The sequence below is a fragment of the Acanthaster planci genome, linkage group LG03, assembly GCF_054643075.1.
Source record: "Acanthaster planci isolate LZ-2023a linkage group LG03, COTS_SCS, whole genome shotgun sequence".
Classification (NCBI taxonomy): Eukaryota; Metazoa; Echinodermata; class Asteroidea; order Valvatida; family Acanthasteridae; genus Acanthaster; species Acanthaster planci.
Window position 1 is genome coordinate 22,353,633 of NC_141779.1, and position 26,643 is coordinate 22,380,275.

Genomic DNA, 26,643 nt, shown 5'->3' on the forward strand with positions numbered 1-26,643 from the left:
TGTGATGAACTTAATTTGTGTTAGTCAGATTGATAGTAAAGGATTCCGACGATGGGAAAACTTTTCTGTAGGCAACCGTGAAGTCAGTGGCTGGAATAGTCAACTTGTAGTGTTCGATATCAAAGGATTCACAATGGCCGAACAAGCCTGCACACAAGTAACATTGTTGTGTAATCACTTCCATAATGGTTTCTGAATCATGGCCCATAGTGCACAACACTAACCCCATCACAATAACAACACACTGCACTCATTCTAACCTTTGACCTTCCTCTCTCCACGGCAACTGACAGCTGAGCATGCTAATGCATTTACAAGAGGCCTCAGGCTACTCCAGCCCGCGCAGTTGCGCAAGCCCGACCATTTAACCTAGTAGGTAGGTTCTAGCACAGATGGGCTGGATGTATTCTGCACATGATCGATGTGACGTTTCTGCATCATTCTTATGAGTGAACTGCATATTGTGTAAATGGACAATTCCTGCCATTAACCACTGTAGACTAGTTCCAACTGACTTTTGTGAATTCTGTATGGTACATGCATGTGCTTGTGTACCTGGCTTTTCACTGTGGTAGCTTCTGCTAGTAGATTTTTTTACCCGCAAATCTTCAGTGTTTTCTGTCAGTATTATTTTTTGTGCTGTCATTCACCGTGTTAACACCTCCACTCAATTGGACGAGTGCCCTCAGTTCAGTGTATTAGTACATTATTTGTGCAAGTAGCTTTTCAGGCCGAGTCTATGTGGTTTAGTTCTTGTGATTCATTGTGATTTCATTTAGTTCCACTGAGTGTAATGTTGGTTTAGCTCAGTAGAGTTTGTTCAGATTAGTTAGGTTTGTCACTTGATTATCATCAGACGCCGTCGGCTTTTGTATGTCAATTCAGATCGGATCAGTTCAGTTGAATTAAGCTGGGTGCAACAATTTATCTCAATTCAGTTTGGTTTTTCCAGCTCTTTTTTTTTTTAAATGTGAGATTTCAAAAACCATAACATAACTGAGAAAATTCAAACCCCAAAGCTAAGTACATTTAAAGGAGTCTGTTGACATCAGAGATGATGCTGCATAGTTCAGTATGCAAGCTTGTTGCTCGGATAGGTTTTCTCTGTAATGTGATTTTGATACTGGACTTGTTGTGGTTGCTGTCTCTGGAAATTGCCAATGAGAAGTGATGGCTATGTTTTTCTGGAACCTTGAAACTGTTTATTAAATCTTGTTTACAATGCAGACTTCTAAATGTTGATATGTTCCTTTTCTTTAGATAAAAGTCCCAGTTGCCTTGGTATTTTAAAGCATTGTTGTGTACAAGCCATATGGAGTGGAGATAAAAGAGAAACATCGGCCATTCACTAAAGCATTGGATTCAACACCAGTGATTCAATTCTACACCATAATCAATTTTGCTGCTAGTGGAACAGCTCCAAAGGCAATAGAGCCGATCACCTATACAATGCACAGGACCTTTCCTTTTGCATGTGTTGAATTGTATCAGTGTTTGTTGCTTGCAAATGTTGAACATCATGACTCGTACTAGTCCAAGTTGTTTTTGAGATGAAATCAATTTTCCGTTAGTATGAGAGACACCGCATTCCAAGTACAAAGCATAGTTTTTGTTATTAGTAATGCGATACTGGCATTTAATTGAAGTATGTTTTTATTTCTGTTGTGTATTTGTGACATTTTTGTTTCAGTCTGCAGACTTTAAATTAAGACCGTGCTTTGGCTTTTGCGTTGTAGTGTGCTTGAAGAAAAAAATGATTGGATGGGAAAGAAGACAACTTACCAATGCACCTCTAGCTGTCTGCATTTGACAAGCAGAAAAAAGCTGCTGAGTTGCTTTACAAGTGCAGAAAGCAACTTGCACTCACAATGCATGTAAAAGTCTGTGTCTTGTTGAGCTGCACTTCATTTCTGTAGTCACTGAACAAAAAGCAGAATTGGTTTTTTTTACAGCATTTTTGTGAATGTTTTGCTACCAGAGAACAGAACATTATTTGTTGACAATTGAGCAAATGTGGCATCCTAAATTGTAATTTGGAAACACTTCTGTCCAGGAATCCAGGAAAAGAAAAATGAAAGCTAATGTCCGAAAAGACTCACTGAACTTTTGTACAATTCAATCTTGTCAAAGTTCTTTTGTTTTTACATCGGAATGGTTTGGCTGCCATCCATTGACTATCCTTGCCTTATTAAAAGGTCATTTTGTTGATAATTTCCTGTCTTGTTTCCTCTTCTCTCATCAGTTCAACATGCTGATGAGGCTCCAGGAAGCTGCCAACTTGTCTGGTGCCCAGAGCTGTGATAGCGACACTAACAGCATCGACAGTGTTGGCATGTCCACCGAGGACATCCAGAAAACTGTGGAAATAGCTGTGTGAATAGCAACCATAACATCATCTCACTGGTCACCAGGATGAATATTCATAATACCAAGATACTGAGAGAAATCCCCCTTCAACAAAAGAAAGCAGGATGAATATTCATAAGACCAAGACACATTGGAAACAACCCCGATGAGAAAATAAAGCAGGAAGAATATTCATGGTGTCAGGTTATGTCATGGATATGTACATTGTTTTCATCAGAGACAAGCTGACTTATGAATATCCGTAAACACCTGCGGAGCTTCTACAAGCAAGGCAGCTGCTTCATTATATTAATTGTCAGAATATTTCTTTGTATATTATTGTTCATCTTATGTGGATCAATTTGCTTGTGTCATGCTTTTGTCTATGAATGATTAATAGATTTTAGAAAAAGGGATTCAGCTGTTAAAATCGTAGTACATAGTCCGTGTTTCTTTATCATCCTAATTGCATTGAAAAGAAAATCTTGGCCAAAAAAAGTTTGATTTCTCCTCGATGGTAGAATATGGCATTTTTGTAACAGTGCACTGTATGTTTAAGAATGTTTGTGTATATGCATACTCATTTCATGCACTGCTTGACCAACTCTGATTTTAGAAAAGTGCTTTTTGTCCATCTGGAAAACAATTCATTTCTCTTTCTCAGAATTGTGTACAGCTTTTTGTGAAATATGTTTCCTGAATTTTTGTAGGGTGTTTAGAGAAGCTGTAAAATGATCAATGTTTTTTTGAAACGCCATGTTGTAGATGATACCTATTTTAATGATAATGTAATATTTCCCTCTCCATCGAATGCAATGTGCAAGTATTTGAAAATTGTGCTTGATATTTTTTCACATTTTAAAACAATTTTTTTCTGTAAATATGTACTTATGTCCATAATTGTACAAACTATGAAAAGCGTCTTGTAGATAAATGTAGATAATTTGAATTGAAAAAATAGTAACTTTTTATCTCTTGCCAATTTGTGAAGCAGGATTGTCCACAAAACATTTTCTTCAACTAATTTCTGGCAAAAAAGTCCTTAGTGGGGCAAAATATTTCAGATTTATCACTGAAAAAGCCTTCTTGTTTAACTCTCTTAATGAAATGAAAAAAAAAATACGTTGGTACGACTGTTTAATATTTGGTTCAATAGAATTTTGAACCAATTATTGTTGTTTAATTGGAATTTCAAGTGACTTAAACGAGACAAGGCTCTCTTCAATTTTCACAGTGCTAAATTCCAAGAACCCGTAAAGAACCCCCAGCTGGGAATGGTATCTCTCAAACCATGGTCTTACCTGTCTTTGGTTCCAAGTTTCATTTTCTTAACGGTTCAACACTCCTCACTTTTGAAACTGAGGACGATTAAAGTCTTGTTCCTTAAAGCTCAGAGGAAAAGTACATTTTTGAATGAAAACAATGTATTAAATGATGATTGAGCTTGAAATGACACTAAAGAGTAACTACAAGTGCTTGTCCCAGCATCATTTTCAAATTCACCTGTTTTTCCATTCCAAATGATTTTTTTTGGTAGCATTATCATAGTGCTTACATATGATCAATCAGATTTATGACAATGTGCTTGTATTTTACAGTGTTGCCATTGTGTTAACTCACTATTCTTAACTGACTGATTTCAGTTATTGGATGTGCAATGTGAGCAGTTGTGTATTTATTACAGCGGTGTGTAGAGGTGCTTGCATTTCTTGAAATACTTAGTGTATTGCATGCCAGCAGGCAGTACAGTCCTGTGACCTTTTCAGTTAGCGTTGTGTTCATAAAATGAGAACTTGGAATGGGCCGATCATGTGCCCACCAGCTCTTGCTGCCTTTCCACAATCTTGTCACCTCACTCGAGTCAGGCAGAGCGTGAAATTACAGTCGGATGCCGGCTACTTTCTGACCACTTTTGGTATTTGTCCGACCAAAAGCAGAAGAGTTTGGACAAAATGTCAGAAGGAGATGTAAAGGCAACTGGCCAAAAGGCAAGTTTCCATGGTGATTTTTTGCTCTGGTTATGTGCTTAGGACATTTAAAGAGTAAGAGTGTGTTCTCATGGGACCTTGGGGTATCCGAAAGCTGGTAGTGGCTGAATGAATTTATCCCTACTGTCTGACCACTTTGTAGGCTAGTTTCACTGGTTCAGGGGTCAGGCCCTTCCTGTGATCACATGACCAGTCACTATCGGTCACCACCTGCTCATAGAATTGTAAATTGTACAGATGTTTCATTTGCCTGTTGTAATGAAATAAGTTAACTAGCTATGTACAGCAATTTACTTTAACATGTGTATGCTTCTTCAGCAGTTGATGCTGTTAGGATTGGAGGATTATAAAAGATTTACATTTGTATAGAAATTGTTTGGAATCAAGTTTCAACATGTGCTAACTAGGACTTCATAGTGAGCTGTGTTCTAGCTATTTAATGCTTATCGGTTTGTGGTGATGGCATTTGGTATGTATTTTTGCAGACCTCTTGTGTGTAATCTTTTGTTTCTTGTAGATTTTTCAATCTCAATCACTGTACACACACTCAATGACACATTCAGGAAGGGTAGATGCATATTCATAGTGCAGAATACACATTATACATTTTCTATCAGTGGTGTTCAGTGTCAAACAGCTTTGGTTGAAAGCTGTCATTGTTTTGTGAAAAAGTAATTCTTTGGTGGTACTTAAGCTTTGTCGGTATATCGGACATGATTTGCATTATTTACTTTATTTGATGGCGTGTTTTGACATGTCACCAGGAGTCGGAAACTGACCTTTCTTATAATTGAACCAAGAAAGAGGTTTCAAACTGTCTGACCTTTTCTTCCCAGTCCTGCTGTGAAGAGAAATGTTAATGGTGTGTTCTGTTTCTGAGAATTGTCATTACCAATCGCAGACTTGTGACTTTAGTGTTGATATCGATTACAAGTGAACATTGTGAAGTATTTTGTTGCTATTCTCCTTTCAATTCACTATGCCTGTTTGTCCAAATGCTGCTGTAAATGTGTATTTGTTGAAATAAACGGTGTCCCAATTATAAGAATACTACTCAGTTACAATCAAGCCCAATTTCAAAGTCAGAAACAAGTGTATAAATTCTGTATCATTTGTATCATAAGTAATCAGATATAAATCATGTACTTTTAATCAATTTTTTAAAAGATAAATCAGATTTTTCTATAAAAATTCCTGATCAGTGTAATTTTAACAGTAACAAAAAAAGACCACAGTAAGTTACAGAGATAAAAATACCACTGTTAACTACATGAACTGTTTTTTAAACTGAATACTAGAACAAAATGTGGAGAATATTTAAGTATTTCTATTTAATAATTGACATCTAACCATTTTTATCATTGATGTCCTCCCTTGAAATAGGTTTAAGTTAATATGGCAGCGACATGGGTGTTCACTGTCCAGTCTTAATGAGCATGCTTTGGTTGGACGTGATCCTTAATTACTTTTGCAGTGTCAGTTCTTGTCCCCCATACAATGCAGTCACGCTGTTTCACAAACAGATTTCTATTTTGTGTAGCTGTATACTTTTGTGTATTATTGTCTGATGAGTATGTCTCGGACAAATTGTGGACTAGAATCCTGACAAAGAACGAAATAAAAACTCTTATTTTTACCAGTGTTCTGTAATGCTGGTGTGGTTGGTGTTTATGTGCTCCCGATTGTTATGTGAATTTTGTTCAGCTTTGTTGTGGCTCTTAAGCTTTGGCTGTGTTGTTTGATTGCCATTTCTTGTGACACTGAGGGTTTCACTGTGATTCTGGTCATCCAAAGAGCTCCGATGAGATGATTTAATGCATTTATTTACTGGATAATTTGGTGATGAGGTAACAGTGTGCAGAAAACTATCACTACCCCACTCTCCCCTCTTTCTTGTGAATGTCTTTCACCCTAGCTTGTAAAGGTGAATGTAGGATTAGGTTTAAAATGCTTGGATGGATCAGGACGATGGATAGGCCCAGTTCTGATGTACCTGATCTTCTGTTGTCTATAAAACTGGTTCAAGACATAGTTTGATTTTGGTATTAGAAAAGGGGATGTGGTCGACATTTAAGTGTCAGATTTAGTGAGTTTGTTAACTTTTTCTGAAGTGTGTGTGTGTGGCGGGGGGAACTAGTGGCCCCCCATTTTTGGTGAGGAGACACTTTTGGCAGGTGCTATAATGGGACAGGGCTTAATGAATCTGTCTATTAATGGTTGCTGCCTGATGGTCTCATAACTTGACACTAAATCTGGACATCAAGCTAGACGACCTGTTTTCCAACAGACTTCCAAACGAGATGGTGAAACCATGAAAGCAAAGATAATCCACCAGGTTAAAGGAGGGATTGAAACATACTGGGCGAAAATGGATAAAGGGCATTAAAATGAACCCTACAAACTACACCCTACAACCTTCTGGAAAGTCTAGCTGAAAGTGTGCTAATAATAGACCCATGCAGCACTGTTGCCTCAGTTGAGCTTGTGGATGCTGTGCGGATAACTCACTTACAAAGTAGCACAGCGCCCTCTTTATCATTGCCATTGATTCTTAAAGGGGTGTTTGTTCGTAAATGGTCAAAATCGACAACTTGTTCACGGTTGTCGGTGTACCCCCCCGACAAGTCCAATCCCTATACACACTCCAGCCTATTGTTACTTAACACATCCCCCCCATAGATGTCTGAAAAGAATTCCTGAGATATCAGTATAACAATGACCAACACAAAGGCAGGGGGGTTGTCCTCTCTGTCCCATAGTTTACATCGTATGGTTGTCGGCTGTTGACGGACGGCCCAGATCTGTCAGGTCCCATTGTCAATAGTCCGCAAGAGTTTTGAGGCATGTCATTAAAAAAGTAGAGTTGACGCATCCTTTCCGCGTCCCTTCACGCATGGGGAATTTTATTTTTCTTTGATTTCAATGACTGGTAGATTGGAGGGGGGAAATGGGGTTACCCGCTCAAGGGATTTTCAAAATTAATTTTCGGGACTATAATCCCTTTTCTTCACAAAGCATTTAAAAATTCCCCAATTGAGCCTGAGAAAGTCCATACAGATCACATACCGGTAACTTCGTTTCTATTTTGGCTCTCCCTCCCGTCTCCCCTCCCGCGAAAGTTGCCTCTTGATCTACCCTTGATTTCAGTGGGCCCATGTACACAAAGAAAGACAAGTTTATCAACTTTTTTTGTTTAGCCGTATACGCATCGGCTCGAAAACTTGGACTGTCGATGACCGGGTCTCAAACCTCAGCTTCACGAAACGTTACAGCGCTGATGTACATTAACAGTAAAGGCGTACATCGTATTTTGAACAAAAGCGACGCGCCACTTTATAGGCCCAGTCCGGAATCGGAATTATGGATAAGCAATCGATACATAGGGGGCGAAGCCGGCGCTGCATTCTTGCCTTTTTTTCTTATGCTTCTAATCGGTCATTTAGGTTTTTGCTAGAAATATGTCTTACTCGAGTGTCAGGTTTTATCTCAATGCCTCCCACTGGTACTGCTCAGGAAAAAAAAAATTGAAGTCATTTTACCCAAAAACGCCCTTAATAAAAACTCAGGAGAATATTATGGAGGACAAAAAGTGGCCATCTGCTTTTTTGCTATCAGAATGATAGAAAAGCAGATTTTATGTTCTGGTAACATGCATTTTCGACTTAACTACTTTTCTGCCACCTCGAAAAGCAGAATGGACATTATTTGGTCATGCATTTTTCTATTTTTCTGCTTCAAGAAAAACAGATTTTTATGTTTTCTTCATTCGCTGGCGGCCGAAAAGCGGTCATCTGCTTTTCTCCTTTCGAGCAGGCAGAAATGAGGATCGAACGTTTTGACAACAACCGTGAATTATACTTTTTTGCTTTTTTTTCATACCGGAGGAGCAATTTTACATCGGGCGGCCGAAAAGTGGCCATCTGCTTTTCTGCCGTCCAAGGGCCGTGAACGGGTTTGTGAACCTCAGGTTATGACCATTTCCTTTCTAGGAGATTGAAGACGTATAAACCAACAATTACAGTCCAACCTATCTTATACATGTATAATGAAAGATTCTAATTTCCTTTGGCTCAGGCAAGTTTGTGCATCTCTTGGATGACGGCTGTAAAACTGTTATTCCTTTGAGATGCTGTTTTCTGTGCCTCACAGCCTAGGGTCCGTGCTCTCTGGGACACTGATGGTCCGCAGAAAGTATGGTTTAAGTATTGGTTTCTTTTCCTTCCCTCCCCTGAAACGGAAATGGTCGTAACCTACAGGTTCATGACCCCATTCACGGCCCACTGAGGAAAGAAAAGCAGATGGCCACTTTTCGGGCACTTATGTAACATCTGCTTATCCAGTATCAAGCAGAAAGGTTGAATTCACGATTGTGGTCAAAACATTTAATCCACTTTCCTGCTTTTTTGACAGGTAAAAAGCAGATGGCCACTTTTTGTCCTTCATAGTAGATGCTCGTGTGCACATCATACACTTTTGAGGCATGTCCCCTTGTTTTGGTAAGGCAGACAACAAATGGGCACAAATTTATTGTGAATATGGTCCCATTTATTGTCGATTTCGTTGTTCTGGATGTTTGTGTGTAGTTTTTGTTAGTGCTATATTTGATGCATTTTCAGATGTTGAATACAAAGTCTCGCCCTTTACAATTAACTTTTATTGCGGCTTTTTTGGTGACCTACAAAAACTGCAGCTGTGGGGGGAATCTCCTAACTTAGTGGCGTATACAAATTTTAAATCTGGGCGTAAACGTGGTTTTTTAAATTTGAAATGACAGTCCAAATGTAAAAGAGCCATCCCATCGAAAATGAAGGTGTTAGAACCTGTTCTAAAGCGTTGCTCCTGCTGGAAACGCCACTGCTAAATGCAAGTTATGGTCCCGTAGAATTCAGAGTTTACGTGTATACCTGTCCAAATACATATACATGGCTCAATTTTCTGCAAGAACCGATGAAGTTGCTTTTAGATAGCGCTTTTCAATTACATGCCCAATGTGTATGCGTAAAGGCCTATTATAAATTATGAATGCCTAAATGGATTTTCTGCATTTCTAAAATTACTACCTAACCAACACCATCCCGCGTAGGGCTATCATTGAAATTTAGCCGTATTCTGTCGAAATTTATCACCAGCGATGTCAAACAATTATTTTCCAGGGGAAATATTGGAATAGACCACCGGTGATCATCGACGCAAAGGGCACCCGGATGCAGCCCTACACCCCTTGTGTGTTCGAGAAACCCTGAAACACGCCCACTCAAACGGATCTGCCGTTACGGTAATTTGTCCAACTGTATCGGTTTCAATTATTTTTGCAAAGATGTTTTTGCAAAAGTCCAAACACGTCTTCCTTAAATGTATTGTTGTCATAATAAAAGTAATCATGCAAAATTGCTGAGAAAAATTGCGAAATTGAGTCACCCCGCCAAATATATAAATATAGAACCTACCCAACCGTTATCAACCGCACTATCATTTTGCAAATGGGTCTGTATCCTCAATCAGCTAGAAACCAGAGTGATTGGGTTGGTATCCACCATACTTATACAACAGCTCCCATTGGATCTCAATCAGCAACCGAAACTGTGTCAGACGGTGCACTGACTATGTGCATTGTGCGAGAAGTTGAGTGACGCATCCGGACTCCACACATACACAAATCACCAGCAGAACCGATTCCCGAGCGGTTGAGCGAGGATTAGATCGGTTGATACTCTGAGGAAATTTGTTATTCACTTTACAGTCCATCGTCCGTGCACGGTCTCTCCCCGTTTGGAATGGGTTCCACGGGGCAGCAGACGAACCGTTTTGTCGACTATTTTGTCGTCTGTGGACTGGAGCCTTCTGCAGTTCTTCAGCCAGGCCAGTTCTCAGGTAAGTTATCGGCAGCCCTAGTCGTCACATGGTTCAGCAGGGCTAAATGTCCTGAGTGTGACCGTGTTGAGGAAATCCGTTAATCAGTTAATTGGGTAGTTCTTGCTGTAAAGACCAGTTTCTATTATTCCTATGTACAACATGTATATTTTTTAACTACAAAGACTGCTTAAAATCGCACATTTCTCTTGCAAAGTTCTCCCAGCCATGCCAGTCATCTCTCATCTATCCTGCCATGCCTGCCTTGTCATCTTACGAGTCAAAATAATCATGAATATAGCCATAGCAATGGATAACTGGGGCTTTCTGTCACCATGATAGAAATAAAACAAATTTCAAAAGAGAACCATTTGTGTAGGGATGACTCCACCATCCTAAAGCCAAGGCTTGCCAAGTCACGATATGTTTGCATAGGCCTAGGTAATTTTGGACCCAAGACTGCCTATCACCCTGCACTGGCCTAGTATATTGTATTTTGCTGGATCAAAAAGTTAAAAATGGTGAAATAAAACCAGTTAACATGTTAAGGGGTCATGGTAGTTGTTACAAAAATGTTAGCATACTTGTAGTCAGTGTTTACCTGTCATACATGTACATGTACAGTGTCTAAACAAATGTTTGTCACGTTTTGGGTGTCCTTGTCAGCACGTGCATTTGTGAGAACATTTGGTCAGTCATGAATGTCAGTGAAATGAATGCAAGAAGGAATCACAGATTTGAATACGAGCCAGACTTGAAGCACAAGTTTTGTTCAAAGTAATCAAGACTGGTGTGGTGAGTGCTGACAACCTATAATCCCATTCCTGTGTCATGTGTAGGCCATTCAGGTACATGTACACACTTCGTCCACCGTACTGTATTACATTTACACGATGCACCACACTGCCCTAAGATTACGCTAGTACTTGTGCACTATTAATAGCTCCATGACTGGACCAACATCTTGCATGTACATGTACTTGTAGGACAAAAACAGGCCTGTTGACAAGTCTGGACACTGCACAACAGGGATACATCTAGACGTGACAAAAATGTAAACTGCAGAAACATGCCAGGGGTTACATATTTGCCTATGAAATTTGTTGGCTTATGAACATTGCTTGCTAGATAGAGTGGAAAGTGGTATGTTACTGATGAAGTGCTCAATGTGGCTGGATAGTGAATATGAATTTAGTTTATTGAGTGTGTCAAGTTTGCGATTTGAATTATGGAAAGCAAACTCGGCAAAAAAGACTGCAGGTCACCAAACGTATCTTAAATTGTGTGATTGGTTAGCTTGGGAGCTTAACTTAAGACGGGCCCAATGCTACCATACATGTACAAGTAAATCTGTTTTTTTTCTTTTAAAAAAATTCTGTTGGGACACACAATTCAAACTAGAAATTGACAATGTTCTCCATACGGGTTTTATCCTCTGGTGGAAAAGCCCAAAACCCCTCTCTGGCTGACTCACAATATTTCTGCTTAATGAACAGTGTGAGTACTCGCTGTGTATATTCAGGCTAATTTTAATACTCACAGGATGATGCATGAATTTAGTGTTTGAGGTCATGCGTTAACGTTGACAAGGATGTGCTTTACCTGCAGAAGTAGATGTGTGTGTACAGTATTATCATGTACGTACAGGGGTATTACATGTACATGTAATATTACCATACCCACATGTACTGGTATAGTGTACTAGATAGACTGTGGTTTGTTTATTTTATTGTTTACATACATGACAATCAAGATAAAAGATGTGGACAGGAAAAATATCCAAGATTTCGTGCAGATGACTCAGGCTGAATCTGAGCTTATTTTCCATTACAGTACATAGGGGCACAATGTACGTATACTGTACTTCCTTAATGTGTTTCTTTGTGCTCAGTGTTAGTTTTGTGAAGATTATGCTCACTATTCATCCGACACCAAATTCTTGAATGGAGTAAACAGTTATTGGCACACAGAATAAAGCTGTTGATTGAATGGAAATAATTGGAAAACTTCCTGAATTAATCCACTCGAGTGAGTTGCTTCTTCGTTGTTTTACTTGTTTTCAATCTCAACAACGGTTGTTGTGCTTTTTGAAGAGGCTCCAAAAACTTGCTCTGACTTCTTGATCTCTAATGCAATTACTGAAAAAGATAACAGGAGCTTGGCTCCATGGACACAGTGCTGTCCATTTCCCAGTCGCAGGAAAAACAACACCCCAACCAGCCTTATCACCCGGGCGAAATCAAGCTCGTCACGATGGCAGCCTCTGCGGACTCTTCCAGAGTACTACTAATCTCTCAGGAATTCACTCTGGCTAAGTGATGGGAGAATCGCTGCCTTGGTTACTCCCCTACCTCCCTTTTTCTCCTTCTACCCTCCCCCTTCCCACAAGAAAAAAAAGGAGGGGAATACGTGCTGTTTGATTCAATAATGCAGTATGTGGAGTCGTCAGTCGCCAGACTGGCTGGCTGCATTGGGCCAATGTTGTTTGTGCTGGAGGGTTGAGGGCTGTGTACGCAAGAAGAGAGAATTCGTACAGATATATACTTGGCCCAAGGGGGGGCTTGACCCGGACAGACTGACTTGTGTCCGCCTAACACAGTTGACCGAGAAGTGGAATGAACTCCTGTACCTCATTGGGTAGGCATTTGGCAATTCCACAGTTTGCTTTTAAAAAGCCTTTTTTGGCCAATAAAGTCATATTCCAAGAAATTGAGGATCTAAAATTATGTGAACTGTTGTTGAGCTGTTGAAGTCAAGACGTTATAAAATGGCTACCCTTCTAATCTCAAATCCATTTGTGCATACATGTATTTTGTGCTTGTTCATGCAGTGTGCATTAATTTGTACATTTTCTGTTATTGTAAAGTATGCCCATATAACAGCCACAACTGCTTTCTAAATCTTTGCCTCTGAAACCCCAAATTTCAAATCACCAGTAACTACCGCTTGAAATTGGCAGTTGGCATTGGTATTTGCATGGCAGTAATTGCAATGAATTCCTCTCATAGAGGCCCATAAAGCTTCACTTAATTATGGCAATATTATACCCTGAAAGTGAAGGTCAGTTTGGCCCAAAGAAAATATTGACCAGTGCAGTGTGACTGTACCAAACCCTGATTAATTCCCATCAAAGACAATTAACATCACTGCAGGTGACAAATTACGCATGTACATGAAGACAGGTGATTGACCTACATGTATCTTTCCATGCGTATGCTACTCCATTGTGCTGAAGATTTCTAGTTACATGTTACTGGTATGGTACATATACATGTACAGTCTAAATGTATGAAACCGTTAGTTCATGAGTACTTGTATATCTGCATGGCATTAATTTAACAGGTTCATATTGAGCCATTTGTACAAATGTAGCCATTGTTCCGTCATAAGGCAGTCACAGCCACACACACAATGTTGACAAACAGACGTGTACATCAAGGGACATGTACAATAACCTTTTAACTTGAAGTATTTGGTACTAAACAGCACAAGTTCCTGAAGAATATTATTTTAAACTCTAAAGATACAAGTATATGTAAATTATACAAAACACATTAGATACAGAAGTTGTTGTTTCCACTGACTTGACTTTTATTATCAACAATGTGGATCTGAATGATATTGTACTGCGGTATTAGATTACTGGTACATGTACATGTATTTATAGTGTTTAATGTATGTGCATAGTATTACCAGTAGTCCCAGTTGCTGTTCAATGCGCAGACAATTTTAAGATTTATTTACTGGAGTATTGTATCTCATGAATCATGACCTACTTTGAGGTAGGCTACTGCCATATTTTGTTTATCTTTACATGGGCACAGCAGTGAAAACACAGTGTTGGGATGCCTCCCAATCTGCAGAACTACCTCTATGTGCATACATGTACTGGTATACATGTACAATGTACATACCCGTACTGTGCAGTGTCATGCCCAAATCGTGCAGATTGATTGGTAGCAGACAGGAAATAATTGGAGTGCATGTTCATGGACACCTAGCACTGATGACAATTCAGTATGTGGTCATTTTTTGGGAGGGAGGGCACAATCTTTTCAAATTTTTTGCAATACAGTGTACTGGTGGTGTATAGGCCTACATCATGAAGATTTGTACTTACACATTTGCATGTTTATTAAAAGTACATGCACATGTACATACCATACACCCAAGCTTGTACAAGTTTCTAACAATGTATCATATGCCAGTGCACAGAAGTTTACATTTGTTGACTGCTTGTGTATTCTTGTTTACTTCAAGAAGCATGCACGTGTACACTGTACGTGTGCAGTAAACAACATTTATACTTCAGAAAAATGAAAGCTGCTTTGTCTGATATCATGCAAAATTAAAAGTACGAGTCCACGTTTCACGTTCATTGTGCAGCTGTTCTCAGCATGTTGAAAAGTCTGAAAGGCCTGACTTTAACGCATGACATAACCCGACAGCATCCACTGCCAATAGAAACCAAAGCTTACTGCTGGCTTTGTCCCCAAAGTAACGCAGATGTGGTACATGTAGCATGTGTCCTTTTCAGGAATTGCGTATCTCCTCCGCTTTCCGTTGACAATGGACATCAGAGGCTCGAGGGAAACCCCACCACATGTGACAGAAACGGTTGACGTAATGCACCGCTGCAGCTGCAGCATGCCCCTTTGTTGGCAAACAATTGCCCGCGTGGGGTTATTTTTTCTTTTGTGTGCCCGGATCGGGAATCCCAGAAAAAAATTACTGTTGAATGCCCCAAATTAGACGTCAATGCCAACTCCGTTTTGGCAGTTGCAGTAGAGGGGATGAAGTATTGGTATATTGTGTCAAAAAATCCTTTGATGATAATGTTTGCGCAATGTGGGCATTTTTATTTTTAGACCGTGTGAAGTCTTAGACTTGGACAGTACTGCTACCGATATTGGTAAATTTTAGCTGTTGGTTCTGTGGGTAGGTCTAGTACCGGTACCAAAAATTATCCTGATGTCATTTCTGTGGGAATTTTTTTTTTAATATTACAGTGTGATCATACCAGTAGCTGTGGAAGTAAGACAAGAAGTTGGAGAATTCCTGAAGCTTTTTCTCGATGTATTCAATTATTTATTCACTCATTTTAAGAAATTGTCATGCAGTTTCTGGATCATTGTGTCTCGCCTACCATAAAAATATGACAAATTTTGTGAAAAATAAAAAAATTTGAAATGCAGTTCTCGTGTTATTCTGAGTGGAGGTCCCTTTAGCAATTGGGGAGGAGACTTTCTGGGTTTGCCTGTTCAGTGCCTGGGGAAATGGCATTCTCATATGTGTTCCATGTTTGAACAAGAGCTTGGTTTAAGCATTAAAGGTCACGTGCAGTGTTGGCAAATTGTTATTTCATCATACATGTGGAGTAAAGTGCTTGGTATACATCTTTATCAAGTTTTCAGTGAGAACTTTTGTTGTGTACTTGTTTGTGAACAGTATTGAAATGCACATGTGAATTTTAGGTACAGCGGGATAAGTACTTTTCGCACCGATAGCTTTAGCTGTTAAAAGGAAAACAAACCTTAGCTCTGTCCATTTCAGGCTCCATCTACATCTACATGTGGGTCCATTCTGGCCCAATATGGGTTGAGGTCTCATTTCAGGAGCATAAAATCACATGGAATTCAGCTGACCATAGTACTGTTTCAATTGACCCGAGCATTTAAATTTAGGACAGCCCCTAGCCTACATGTACATGTATGTTGGAGATGTAACCAAGCATAGTCAGAGAGGTGGCCGTGTTTCTTGGCATATGTTGTGCCAGGTTGTCATCCTCTCAGTCACAGGATAACGCTGTTTATTCCATAAACGTTTATTCCGTAAACAGCGTAAACAATAGAAATTTCACAATTCATCATGACCGAACAGATAATGCCGTTTACAGTGGACCACAAAGTCCAGATCAACAATTGTGCAACAAGTTGTCTCCATTGTAGTGGAGGGATCTGGATATTACCTCAGAGCTGTTTATGTAGCACTAGCAGTGATAAAGATGATCTTTAGAACATGTACATGGTGCAATAGTGATATCCTGTGTAGTCTGCCCCCCCCTTTTGGAAGAGTGGCTATTAAAGATCTTACAGGATTTTGTAATCATACAATGTACATGTAGTAAGACCACCACTTAAACTTTTTGCATGGGGCTTGGTGCCCCTTTGAAAAGAAAACCATTAAGAAAGAATGTGCCTTTGGGTTCCTGATCAGTGGAGGATTTTGGAAGATGTAAGGAGGCTAAGGTTAACATGATGTAGGATCTATGCATTGGAAAGAATGACCAGTTAATCACAGAGCAAGGACACAGCCCCGAGGTGTTCAATGTATGGTACTTGTATTTGTACTTCCAATCCCTGTGGTGCTATTTCAGCTTTTTATTGACATTTCCTGACTTTGTAGCAATTATGCCTTTTGGTTTTATGGAAATGGTTATTTTCCCCCACACCTTCAGGAGTTAGGGTTGAATAAACCTTATTAGGGGTTAGTTTTGAACGAAATCTGGTACATCAAGTTCTTTAAATTCACAACATAACAGGTAGAATTCTCCATGTTAAAGCATTTGCTTAGTTACAGACGTAGTTAGAGATGCTTTGCACCAAGACACTGTTTTCATGGATAAGAAGGGCATAAAGGAACCATATATTCCAGAGATGGCAGTCATTATGCAAAAGCTTGCCCCGAATCATGAGGTCGACCTGTAGCAACAATGTCTCTAGTCTGAGGAATTCGAATTGCTATGTGCAGTTGGATTCAACGTACCAGATTTTTTTTCAAGTTGAACTCGCAAAAGGCTTCTCAGAAAGCAGAGGCAAAGAATACCTGCATGTTCTGTTGCCATTTCAGAACTGGAGGTTGGGAGACATGATACCGTGACCTTTGAAGGATCTGAGAAAACCACTTGGGACTATTGCCAAATGAGTATTGCTAGTTGAGATTCCGGAAATACAGGATGCATAAAGCTTAGGCATGGGGTAGGATAGTCTTTGGTTTACAAGTACATGTATGATAGCTTTGGAAATTGCCCGTACAGATTGAGTGGAAACTTGCGCGTTTCATTTTGAACGATTTGAACAAATTAAAAGTGTATGTATTGTTCCAAATGGTTTCTAAAGGTACTGGTACCCGGTATACATGTATATGTATGTCCATCGTGTAATGTACATGTATCTATGTACCAGAATACGGCTTTTTTGGTGCTGTACACAGCCTTGTTTTCAAACAACTTACTCTACACCAGGCCTTTTCATCAGTGGCCTCTCAAGGGTCAAGTTACAAGGAAAGGAAAAGGAAAGAAAAAGTGGATGTGGAAAAAAGGAAGGTGTTTCATGTTCAGTGCGAAAGATGGTTGTTCACGTTTCACTCAAACCATGAAGGTAGCAGTACATGTATGTATTAATGCTTGTGAAAATTGGTAGTGTATGTTGTATGATAGGCTGATCTTGAAAACAGGATGAAGAGAATTCCAGAGCAAAGTGGTGCATGGATTCTTGGAAAGAACCTAAGGGTCGGGAGTACATTTTGGAATTAGCTTTGGGAATTGTGACAGTATACATTGATGTTGGTGTGGACTGATGTTGAGCGTACATGTACGGTACATTGTACCATAGAGCAAGGGAAATTATTGCAAGGTTGGAATAATAAATAACGGCAGATCTGATGTCTTTGAAGAGGGTTATAACAAATAATCAGTGTTTTCTAATTGGAACTGCTTGGCCAGTTGTTATAAACTTGTGGAATTTCAGGTAAAGCTATCAGCAAGCTTTTTTTCTCTGAACCCGATGCATTCCCCACTTCCTGTGTGAAGGAAGGAATACAGCTCAGTGGGATATTTATCCAGGGTTTTACTGGAAACAAGGTGATTGACCCTTCAATCTCTCTTCCTGGAAAGCCTAGTGTATTCAAAGTGGTGGGATGTTTACCCTTAGCAGGTATACAGAGTCATTCTAAAACCACTGTGCTTTGATGTTCAGAACAATTCAGCTGTTCACATCATTGACCTTTACCATAGTGAGGTTTGCTGCACTGTGAAGTTTACTTTGTCTCAATTGGAGTGGTCATTGTAAACCATAAATGCTCAATAAATGAGCCCCACGGACTTAACCACCATCAGTGAGGCCCAAGGTACAGAAAGTACCAGCATTTTATTGAATATGATCTTGCAGTGTACTGGTGTGTGAACCCGTCTTCAACTTTCTCGCATGGTTTGGTACGTGTATCATAGTGCTGGGATCCAAAAGAAGCCAAATATGTACTTAAGCGCTTGCACTGTCTTTTGCAAAACCTGCTCAAATCAACAAAATCCAACTGAAATGGCCCGCTGTCACACACACATGTACCGTTGCATCCCTTGGGTTATTTGTCTCCTCTGCACACAAGTCCTCCCTTACCGATGACATGTTTAGAAAAATGGCCTACGGTAACCATCAAATGCCACTGGCATGCAATGCTACAGTCTACAGATTTGTGAAATTACAGTTGTGGTACATGTACTGTACATGTACTTGTGTAGATCACACATTCCTAGTTCCAGGCATACTAGTACATGTACATGTACATAGTGTACCAGTACATGTACATATGAAGTATGTGTGCTCATGGTGTGTTGCCCCACGGAAGATTCATGCTCATGAAAGAGCACATGGAGGGCATTATGATGCATGGACATGTAATGGTATGTACAGCCCATGTACATGTACATATGCAGTACATGTACATTACAAGTACATCTATCTGTGCCTCCTGTTTTGTGCCTTGGCATTTTTTGGCATTTAAACTCTGAATGTAGAAGAACACAAAGACAGATCTTTAGCACAAGTCTACATGTACTGATTCAAGTGTGTTTTGAATGGCACGCCAGCCAGTTCCCAAATTACAACTGAAGTCAGTGTACCGTTACCATAACAAATCCACCCTTTGTCGCCTGGCTATTCTGTTAACTGGAGCAAAGTGCCTAACACTGGCTAAATTTGAGGAGTTAGCTGTATTTGGGCAGATGGGTAAACAAGTGAAAACCAGGCACAATGTATAAGAAAAGTGTCAAGGTGAGAGGAGTGTAGTGTTGTATGGTGTTTATGTGATTTGGTGTAAATGTCAGTGGTACAAGTAAGGATGACTGGTTGACAAAGAACTCCCCCCCCCGGGCTCGATACTAATGGCCATTTGCTAAACATTGCTCTGTGAAAGGTTAATCATAAATGAAGGTACTTGTAATGTAATGCACTGCATGCATGTACATGTATCCTGCATGGAGTGATGAAATGTAATTTAAGAAGACCAAGTTCATGGTTTCTCAGATTGTGGTGTGAATGATTTTGCTAAGATTTACATCCAGTCAATCCAACTGCACATCTGCCAGTGCAGTATGCATACTAATGTGTACATGTACATATGTACATGTACATGTACATACTAGTACACTGTACATGTACATGTACATCCTGTGTACACTTACGTTCAAAAACCTGTGCAGCTTCAGATCAAAGAAAAATGAGCTCAATATCTGTGCCTATATTAAAGAATTAACATGTCGTTTTCAAGTTATCGAGTTCACAAGTGCAGCGTTTTTCCTTCTCATGTAATGATATACCGGTACGTCGTTGACTGACATTGCAGCTAACTGCAAGTAAGATCCTACTGCAATCTGAGGATTGCAATCTAGAGAACACAATCTGAGGATCGTACATGTATCTCAACTGAAGTTCAATTAGTCTTTGCACTGAAACAAGATGCGTCGTTGATTAAAAAAAAATTGCTTCCCCCAAATTTGGCATCCAGCAAAAAATTCATGGTAAAAATTGGGCCAGTTGTGAAACATGTTCACATGAAACAAAATAATTGTGTTCCTTTTTTAGTGTGTACGTGCATGTCTTGAGACTGGTTACACAGAATCTGCTTCGAAAAATATTCACATTAAATGTACATGTAACTATGATGTACAACATGTACGAGGAGTCAAGATTTTGGGCAATTTCTCCCGAGTAATGGCCTGTGTGGATGATGTACTGTACATAGAGACACAGGGATTATGCAAATCAGAAGAGTGAGTCAAGTGTTGAGGTCATCATGAGGTCGCGGGGATGATGGTTGGATATGGCTATCCTGACAGTCCAGTGCACGTGTGACAGTGAAGCCCATTCACATGTTGGGAATTTGGCCCTGCGTTGCCCACCAGTCCAAATACCGATATTAATTTTGAAAGAATTGATTGCGCGTGTATATTGATAAGAATAAAACAGCACCACTCTGGTTAGGCTGTGTGATAAAGTGAATACATGTACTTAAATTGGAAAATGGGGTACACACATACAAGTACAGTATACATATCCATGTACAGAAATGTACCGGTACATGATGATGCACTGCTACATGTACATGTAGGTCAGTCCCTCTTGAAGTACGGCATACCGGTACATGTACATGTACCGGTAACTCTCCATTTGTAATATGTTTCTGTCAGTGGATTGGGCATTTGCATACTAACAATTTTGTAAAATTTTGAATTTGTGAAACCAGGTATACCACTTTATCTATTTTTAGAAAATGTTCATCCAACTTGCTTTACTGTTGGACTTGAAGCGAAATAAAAAATTGGATAATTCCTGATTGTGATTCCCTGGGTATTAAAGATTGTGAAATAACAGAAGCAGTTTTTGTCTGTTAAATGGATGACAAAATGGGTGCTGGCATTTAAAACTGTGGCCCCGGTCATCTCCTTTCATGTAGCAATTTTTCTCTGTGAGTTGTTGAGCAAAAGTTAATTACATAATTTAGATCTGCAATGACATGCAGTTGAAAATAAAATTCCTCAAATACGTATAAACCTCCACCAGATGGTCTGTATTGATCTGATGACATCAAATCGAATTATTGCATTAATCAACCATATGAGCTTCAAATAACTTCAGTGCCAGTACATGCATGGATGGAGACATGTACATGTATACACATGTACATGTATGTACATGTATTATAAATGTACATGTACATGTAGTTCACAAATATGGCATTTCAAAGCAGGAGTCTTTCTTTGATTTTCATAAAGGGCCAATTTCCTAACTCCGGAACCCAAATCTAAACTTTATACAGTAAATCATCAGTACAGGACAGTCATTATGCCGTATACATGTAAAGACAAGAAGCTTTGTATTTTTTGCAAGAAAGGCTGGGATTTACCTGAAATATTCAAATGAAAAAAAAAATGGCAAAAGTCTTGAGTGGATTTGAATCAAGAGAAATTTCTCAAGTACAGTACCTGTACATAGGATACAACATTACTCAGCCGCTGCTCAGTGTGTTCCCACTCCCAGTATCTTCAGCCGTGTTAACAGATCTCAAACATGTACCTTGGAAATCCCATTCTAAACGTGTGTGTAAGGTAAGGTACCGTACATGTACCGTGGACTTAAAAAACATACCCGTGCAGCACATGTACATGTGCCATATGGCACAGGACACTGTACCTGCTTATTGCACTGTAGCATGTACATTTACATGTACCAGTATGTACATGTACTAGTACATTTACATGTATGTGTAAAGATTCTGCAAAGAAATAAGTCTAAACTACTGAACGGGAGAAAAACGTGCAAAATAAAAAGGTTATATGGTAGCTGGGAAAAATTTGGCCGTACCATACTGTGCAAATCGGTATGGGTCACAAATTCAACACACCTCATTTTGAATCGTAATACATGTATTGCAAAAAAAACGTTGCCATGTGACTCACCCTAGTCAGATGATTTGAGCAAGGTGACAGTAAGCCCAGGCTTCTATCCCAAGGCACTATGTATTGCTTTCACGACTGAGCTTCAACAGTTTGTGGCAAAGGGGCCCTGCAGTGATAGTACTCACGGACATCATTAGTAAAGTCAATTAAGAAAAGGAAAATGCTTGTTCAATTTTGTATCACATTACAGTAGCTGTATATTAGTTGCACTTACTGGAAGCAACATCCACCTTCTGCCTAACTCAATAACGAATAATATTGCCTTTCAATATTATCACCTTGGCATTGAAAATACCGTAATTACCGGTGCTTACGGTACAGGCTACAATTAATACCTTGCAGGCGCGCAGGCTTATCATGTACCCAATAAACAATACCTGTAGCAGATGTGAATTCGTGCTGAAATTAGAAGTGAGGTTAACTCTTCAGATTCGGAACTTAAAAGCATCAGTGAAAGAATAAAATGAAATTTCCTGTCAAATTAGTACCTGTCTGCTCTGATGAATAATTTCATACTTCTGATAAAATATGCCTTAGAAGTATGTAATGCTAGGTTTGAAAAAAAAGTTGAAAGGGAAGCCTGGAACTCACATGAATTCTAACATAGTCTAATACCATCCTATTCAACAGTTAACAATTTATAAGACAGATTTGGTGGAGAAGATGAGCAATGGCTTGTTAAAGAAATAAGGTCCATTTTCCAGTTTTGTGTTGCTATTTTAAAGGCATGTGGTGTCTCTTTGCATATTTGTGGGGACTCGCCATTATTTCAGTTCATGATAGCAGAGGTGGTGAGCAAATTTTTTCATAAATAATTTCAGTAAGCAAACATGTATTTTGGGTAAAGTCCAGAGTTTTCCGCTTTGTGGAAAATCCACAAAAATCGCGGATTTGGGGGTAGAAAGTGGAAAATGCAATTTTCAGTAAAAAAAAATGAATAAAACAAATATTTTTGATCGTTTCTGCACAATTAACCCTAACAGTCCCGAATGCTACAAAGTACTACTTAGTAGTAAAATGTAGTACACATCCCTGTCGCTTGTAAGAGGACATAACATTATTACTCTCTGAAGCCATAAAATAAAATAGAGAAGACAATGTACCACACAGTGCTGTGGCACTATGAATGCCTGGTTTCATTGTTGTCTGTACGAGTAACAATGGAATAAACCTAGCCAGAAATAGTAATTTGTAGTGCTAGGTCCTTCAGGCTCAGAGTGTTACGTAGTATTTTGTAGTACTGAGTACACTAAGCCAAACAACGCCCGGTACTCTTAGGGTTAATCAAATAAATATGAACCCAAATTAGGAATGACAACTCACTTTCACTGTTTAATCACTTTGAAAGGAACATTTGGTAGGATTTCCCCTCCTGTTTTTCCTTTGCGATGTCGCAAAATTCGGTTTTGATTTCCTCCGGCTCCACACCACGGAGATCACACAGGTACCCGTTCCCTGCATAGTGCCCAGACGTCTCACGGCTTATGAATAAATCAGTAGGGACGGGGACCAGTCCAAGATCACAGTGGCATGGTGCGTGTAGGCTCTACATGTATCATTGTGCCAAAGATACCTGTAGATGTACAGTAAATGGAGGCCTACAGTACATATGTGCAAAAGCTTGCCCCGAATCACGAGGTATAGTAACAGTGGTTTTAGTATGGAGAATTCAAGCTGTAATGTTCACGTGAATTTAAAGAACTCAGTGTACCAGATTTGGGTCAGAGTTAATTGCATACAAGGTCTGTCAGGTCTCCTCTGGGCTCTTCAGGGGCCATTTTCGTAGAGCTGCTTAAGCACAAAATTTGCTTAATCTGGAAAAAACTTTGCTTAATAAACAAAGGTTACAAACTCAGGCTCTATCTGATTGTCAAGCTAACCAAAAAACAAGCTAAATACAATCCCAAAACAATACACATCACATGGTATTTTGGCTGGTTACCTGATTTATCGAGTAAGTTTTTTTCGCACTTAAGCAAATTTTTTGCTTAAGCAGCTCCATGAAATTGGCCCCTGGTGTGAGGTGACAAGCTGCTTGACATCCCCAGGCCAAACTTGATAGGATAAACATTGCATAATTTGCGTCATATTTCCGTTGTTCACTTGTGATGTTTGTACAGTATTGTGTTGCCAGATCATCTTCCCATAGCTGATCTTGGCAGCAAGTTTTGTTCTGTAGAATTTGAGAACTTGACTTCGTGGATGAGGTACCTAATTGCTTTTTAGGGGAGAGGATGGGTCCAAATTCCTCATGTGATGAAACCTGAATCCTTTTTGGCTAAAACAATCCAATACACGTACATGCACATGTACTCGTACATGTATGTACATGTATGGATACCCCTGTACATGTATTCCTGTCAACAGGAATTATATGATTGTTTAGATATCTGCACATGTACATGTAGATATCTGCACATGTACATGTAGATATCTGCACATGTACATGTAGATATCTGCACATGTACATGTAGATATCTGCACATGTACATGTAGATATCTGCACATGTACATGTAGATATCTGCACATGTACATGTAGATATCTGCACATGTACATGTAGATATCTGCACATGTACATGTACATGTAGACATCTGCACATGTACATGTACATGTACATGTAGATATCTGCACATGTACATGTAGATATCTGCACATGTACATGTAGATATCTGCACATGTACATGTAGGTATGTGTGGTATGAATTGTTGGGCAACTAAATGAAGTACATAACATTGAGTGGTTTTGTAACTGTTAAAGTTTATAAACAGTAGTCACCTTCTTGGATTGTCTGAATATTTCACACCTGATGCAAAGATACAGGTTTTAGTATGTTCAGTATGGGACCCAACTGAACAAAATGAGTCATAAGTCAGCAGAGCTGCATCTCGCATGAGTGAATGAAGTCACTAGGAACTGTCAACATTGTTACATGACTAAAGTGAAGAGCTGGATACATGTATGCTCCTTATGCATATTGCAATGGACAGTGACCAAGGGAAAAAGTCCTGGAGACTTCTTTCATGGATTCAGTCAATCTAGCTCTGGTCAGACTGAGAAGCTGGAGTGAGATGCTGTCTTTCTTCCCGTGTGTGGCATTACGGAATAAAAATATGCAGGACAGTGTCTTTGGCTTTGTGAAAATTCGTCTTTCTCCCTACTTCTCAGTGTGCTGAAAAATTGCTGATGCTTCACAATGTACCTCAGTAAAAGTAGTAATACACATGTACGGTTTACCAGTTTCCTTATTTTAGCTATACCGTAGATGCTCCTTTGTAAAGTGGAAGTTTTTGCGAGATTTGTGATTTTGAAAGGGAGAAGAAAAAAATGGATTGCCCTTACTAAGACTTATGGATATCGTTCATTCAAGTATGCATCACCATCGCTGTGGAACTCTCTCCCACACCATATCAGAACTGTCAAAAATCAAAACGAATTTAAGTCACTACTTAAAACTCACCTGTTTCATTAATTGCTTTATTTCATAATATTATTATTATTATTACGAATATTCCCTTAAATTTTGTTCTCGGCACCCCAGCTAAGGCTCATTAATGCAGGGGAATTCAATAACTATGAACTAAAAGTCTTTTTTGCTATCCAAAAGGATCAGTAAAGTACATGTAAGTCAAATAGACCACTTGATTTTATTGTACAAGTACCAGAATATATGTGTGTGTTTAGTGCTGTTCAACATAGACCTTTGACAGGACATCTTTCTGGAGAAAGAGGTGGATTGTGAGCTCATTCAAATCCTTCAAAATTTACCAATAGGTTGTGCAGGATTTTGCCCTGTCCAGATTGTACCACAGAGCCTAGCCTTATTTAATTAATTCATGTTGCTTTTTGGCCCAGGAAAGTTCAAGTACATGTCCATACATGTAGATGTGCACTCCAGAGTACAAAGACGGCATTGGGTTTCTTGGTAACAGTTCCGAGATCCAAGAAGGTTGCTCAACATAAGACCAAACCTTACACGTTGGTACATGTGGTTACAGATTGGTTCATATGCCCAGAAAACTCTGTGGGTGGCATCATTTCATTGAATTGTGCTTTTATCAAGGTGTTCGGTGTATGATATTACCCTAGTTGCATTCCTGCATGCTGTGCACACGCCCAGTCTATGACATGCTAATGATACCTTACATGTTCTTGTATCTCACCAGTACTTGTTGAGGCACTGGTACTCTGCCGTTGTTCCAGATATTGAAAGTGATGACAGTAACGTTTTGATTTAAGAAAGTTGTTTTTACACTGCAATATCTTTGCATTCATTCTCAGCTGATGACATTGACCCCCAGATCACTTGAAACAGTTCTCGTAAACAGCTTCCTTAAGTAAAAGGCTTCCTTAAGTAAAAGGGTCCAATTTGAGAAGTCCCCAAGTGATTAATTTCCCCAAGTGATGGACTGCCACAAATTCAGAATAGGGCATTTGAGTAAAAAGTCCATCCTATTATGTACACAGTCCCCAATCATCGGCAGCATTTCTGCCATAATACCCTGATGGTACCCCTTTCACTTTCGCATCTCTCAAAATGAGTCTCTTTCATCAGAAGAAAAGGGAGAAGTTATTTTTAATCAGCCTCACAGGATATTGTCTGTACATTGTACACGTACATCATTACATTGTACACGTACATGTGCATGTCAGAGTTCTGCACACCGGTAGATGCACTTAAGAAGTGAAAGTGAAATCTGCCTTGGACTGAACTGTACCTGCTGTAC

General features: G+C 39.4%; 2 protein-coding genes across 7 annotated transcripts in view; both read left to right on the top strand.

The window, feature by feature from the left end:
* The window catches only part of LOC110991118 (neuron navigator 2-like), a 227,197-nt gene extending 221,213 nt beyond the window's left edge, over positions 1-5,984 (top strand). For 5 of the 6 annotated variants that reach the window (XM_022256296.2, XM_022256297.2, XM_022256298.2 and 2 more), the window contains one exon: positions 2,243-5,984. In XM_022256296.2, the coding sequence (XP_022111988.2) occupies positions 2,243-2,377 (135 nt within the window). In that variant the 3' untranslated portion in view covers positions 2,378-5,984. Of the gene's footprint in view, positions 1-293; positions 377-2,242 lie in introns of all 6 variants that reach the window. The other variant, XM_087134827.1, reaches the window with a different exon arrangement.
* A 3,949-nt stretch (positions 5,985-9,933) lies between these two features.
* The window catches only part of LOC110990937 (DENN domain-containing protein 5A-like), a 47,826-nt gene continuing 31,116 nt past the window's right edge, over positions 9,934-26,643 (top strand). The window contains exon 1 of the mRNA XM_022256016.2: positions 9,934-10,205. Coding sequence (XP_022111708.1) covers positions 10,109-10,205 — 97 coding nt within the window. The 5' untranslated portion in view covers positions 9,934-10,108. The remainder of the gene's footprint in view (positions 10,206-26,643) is intronic.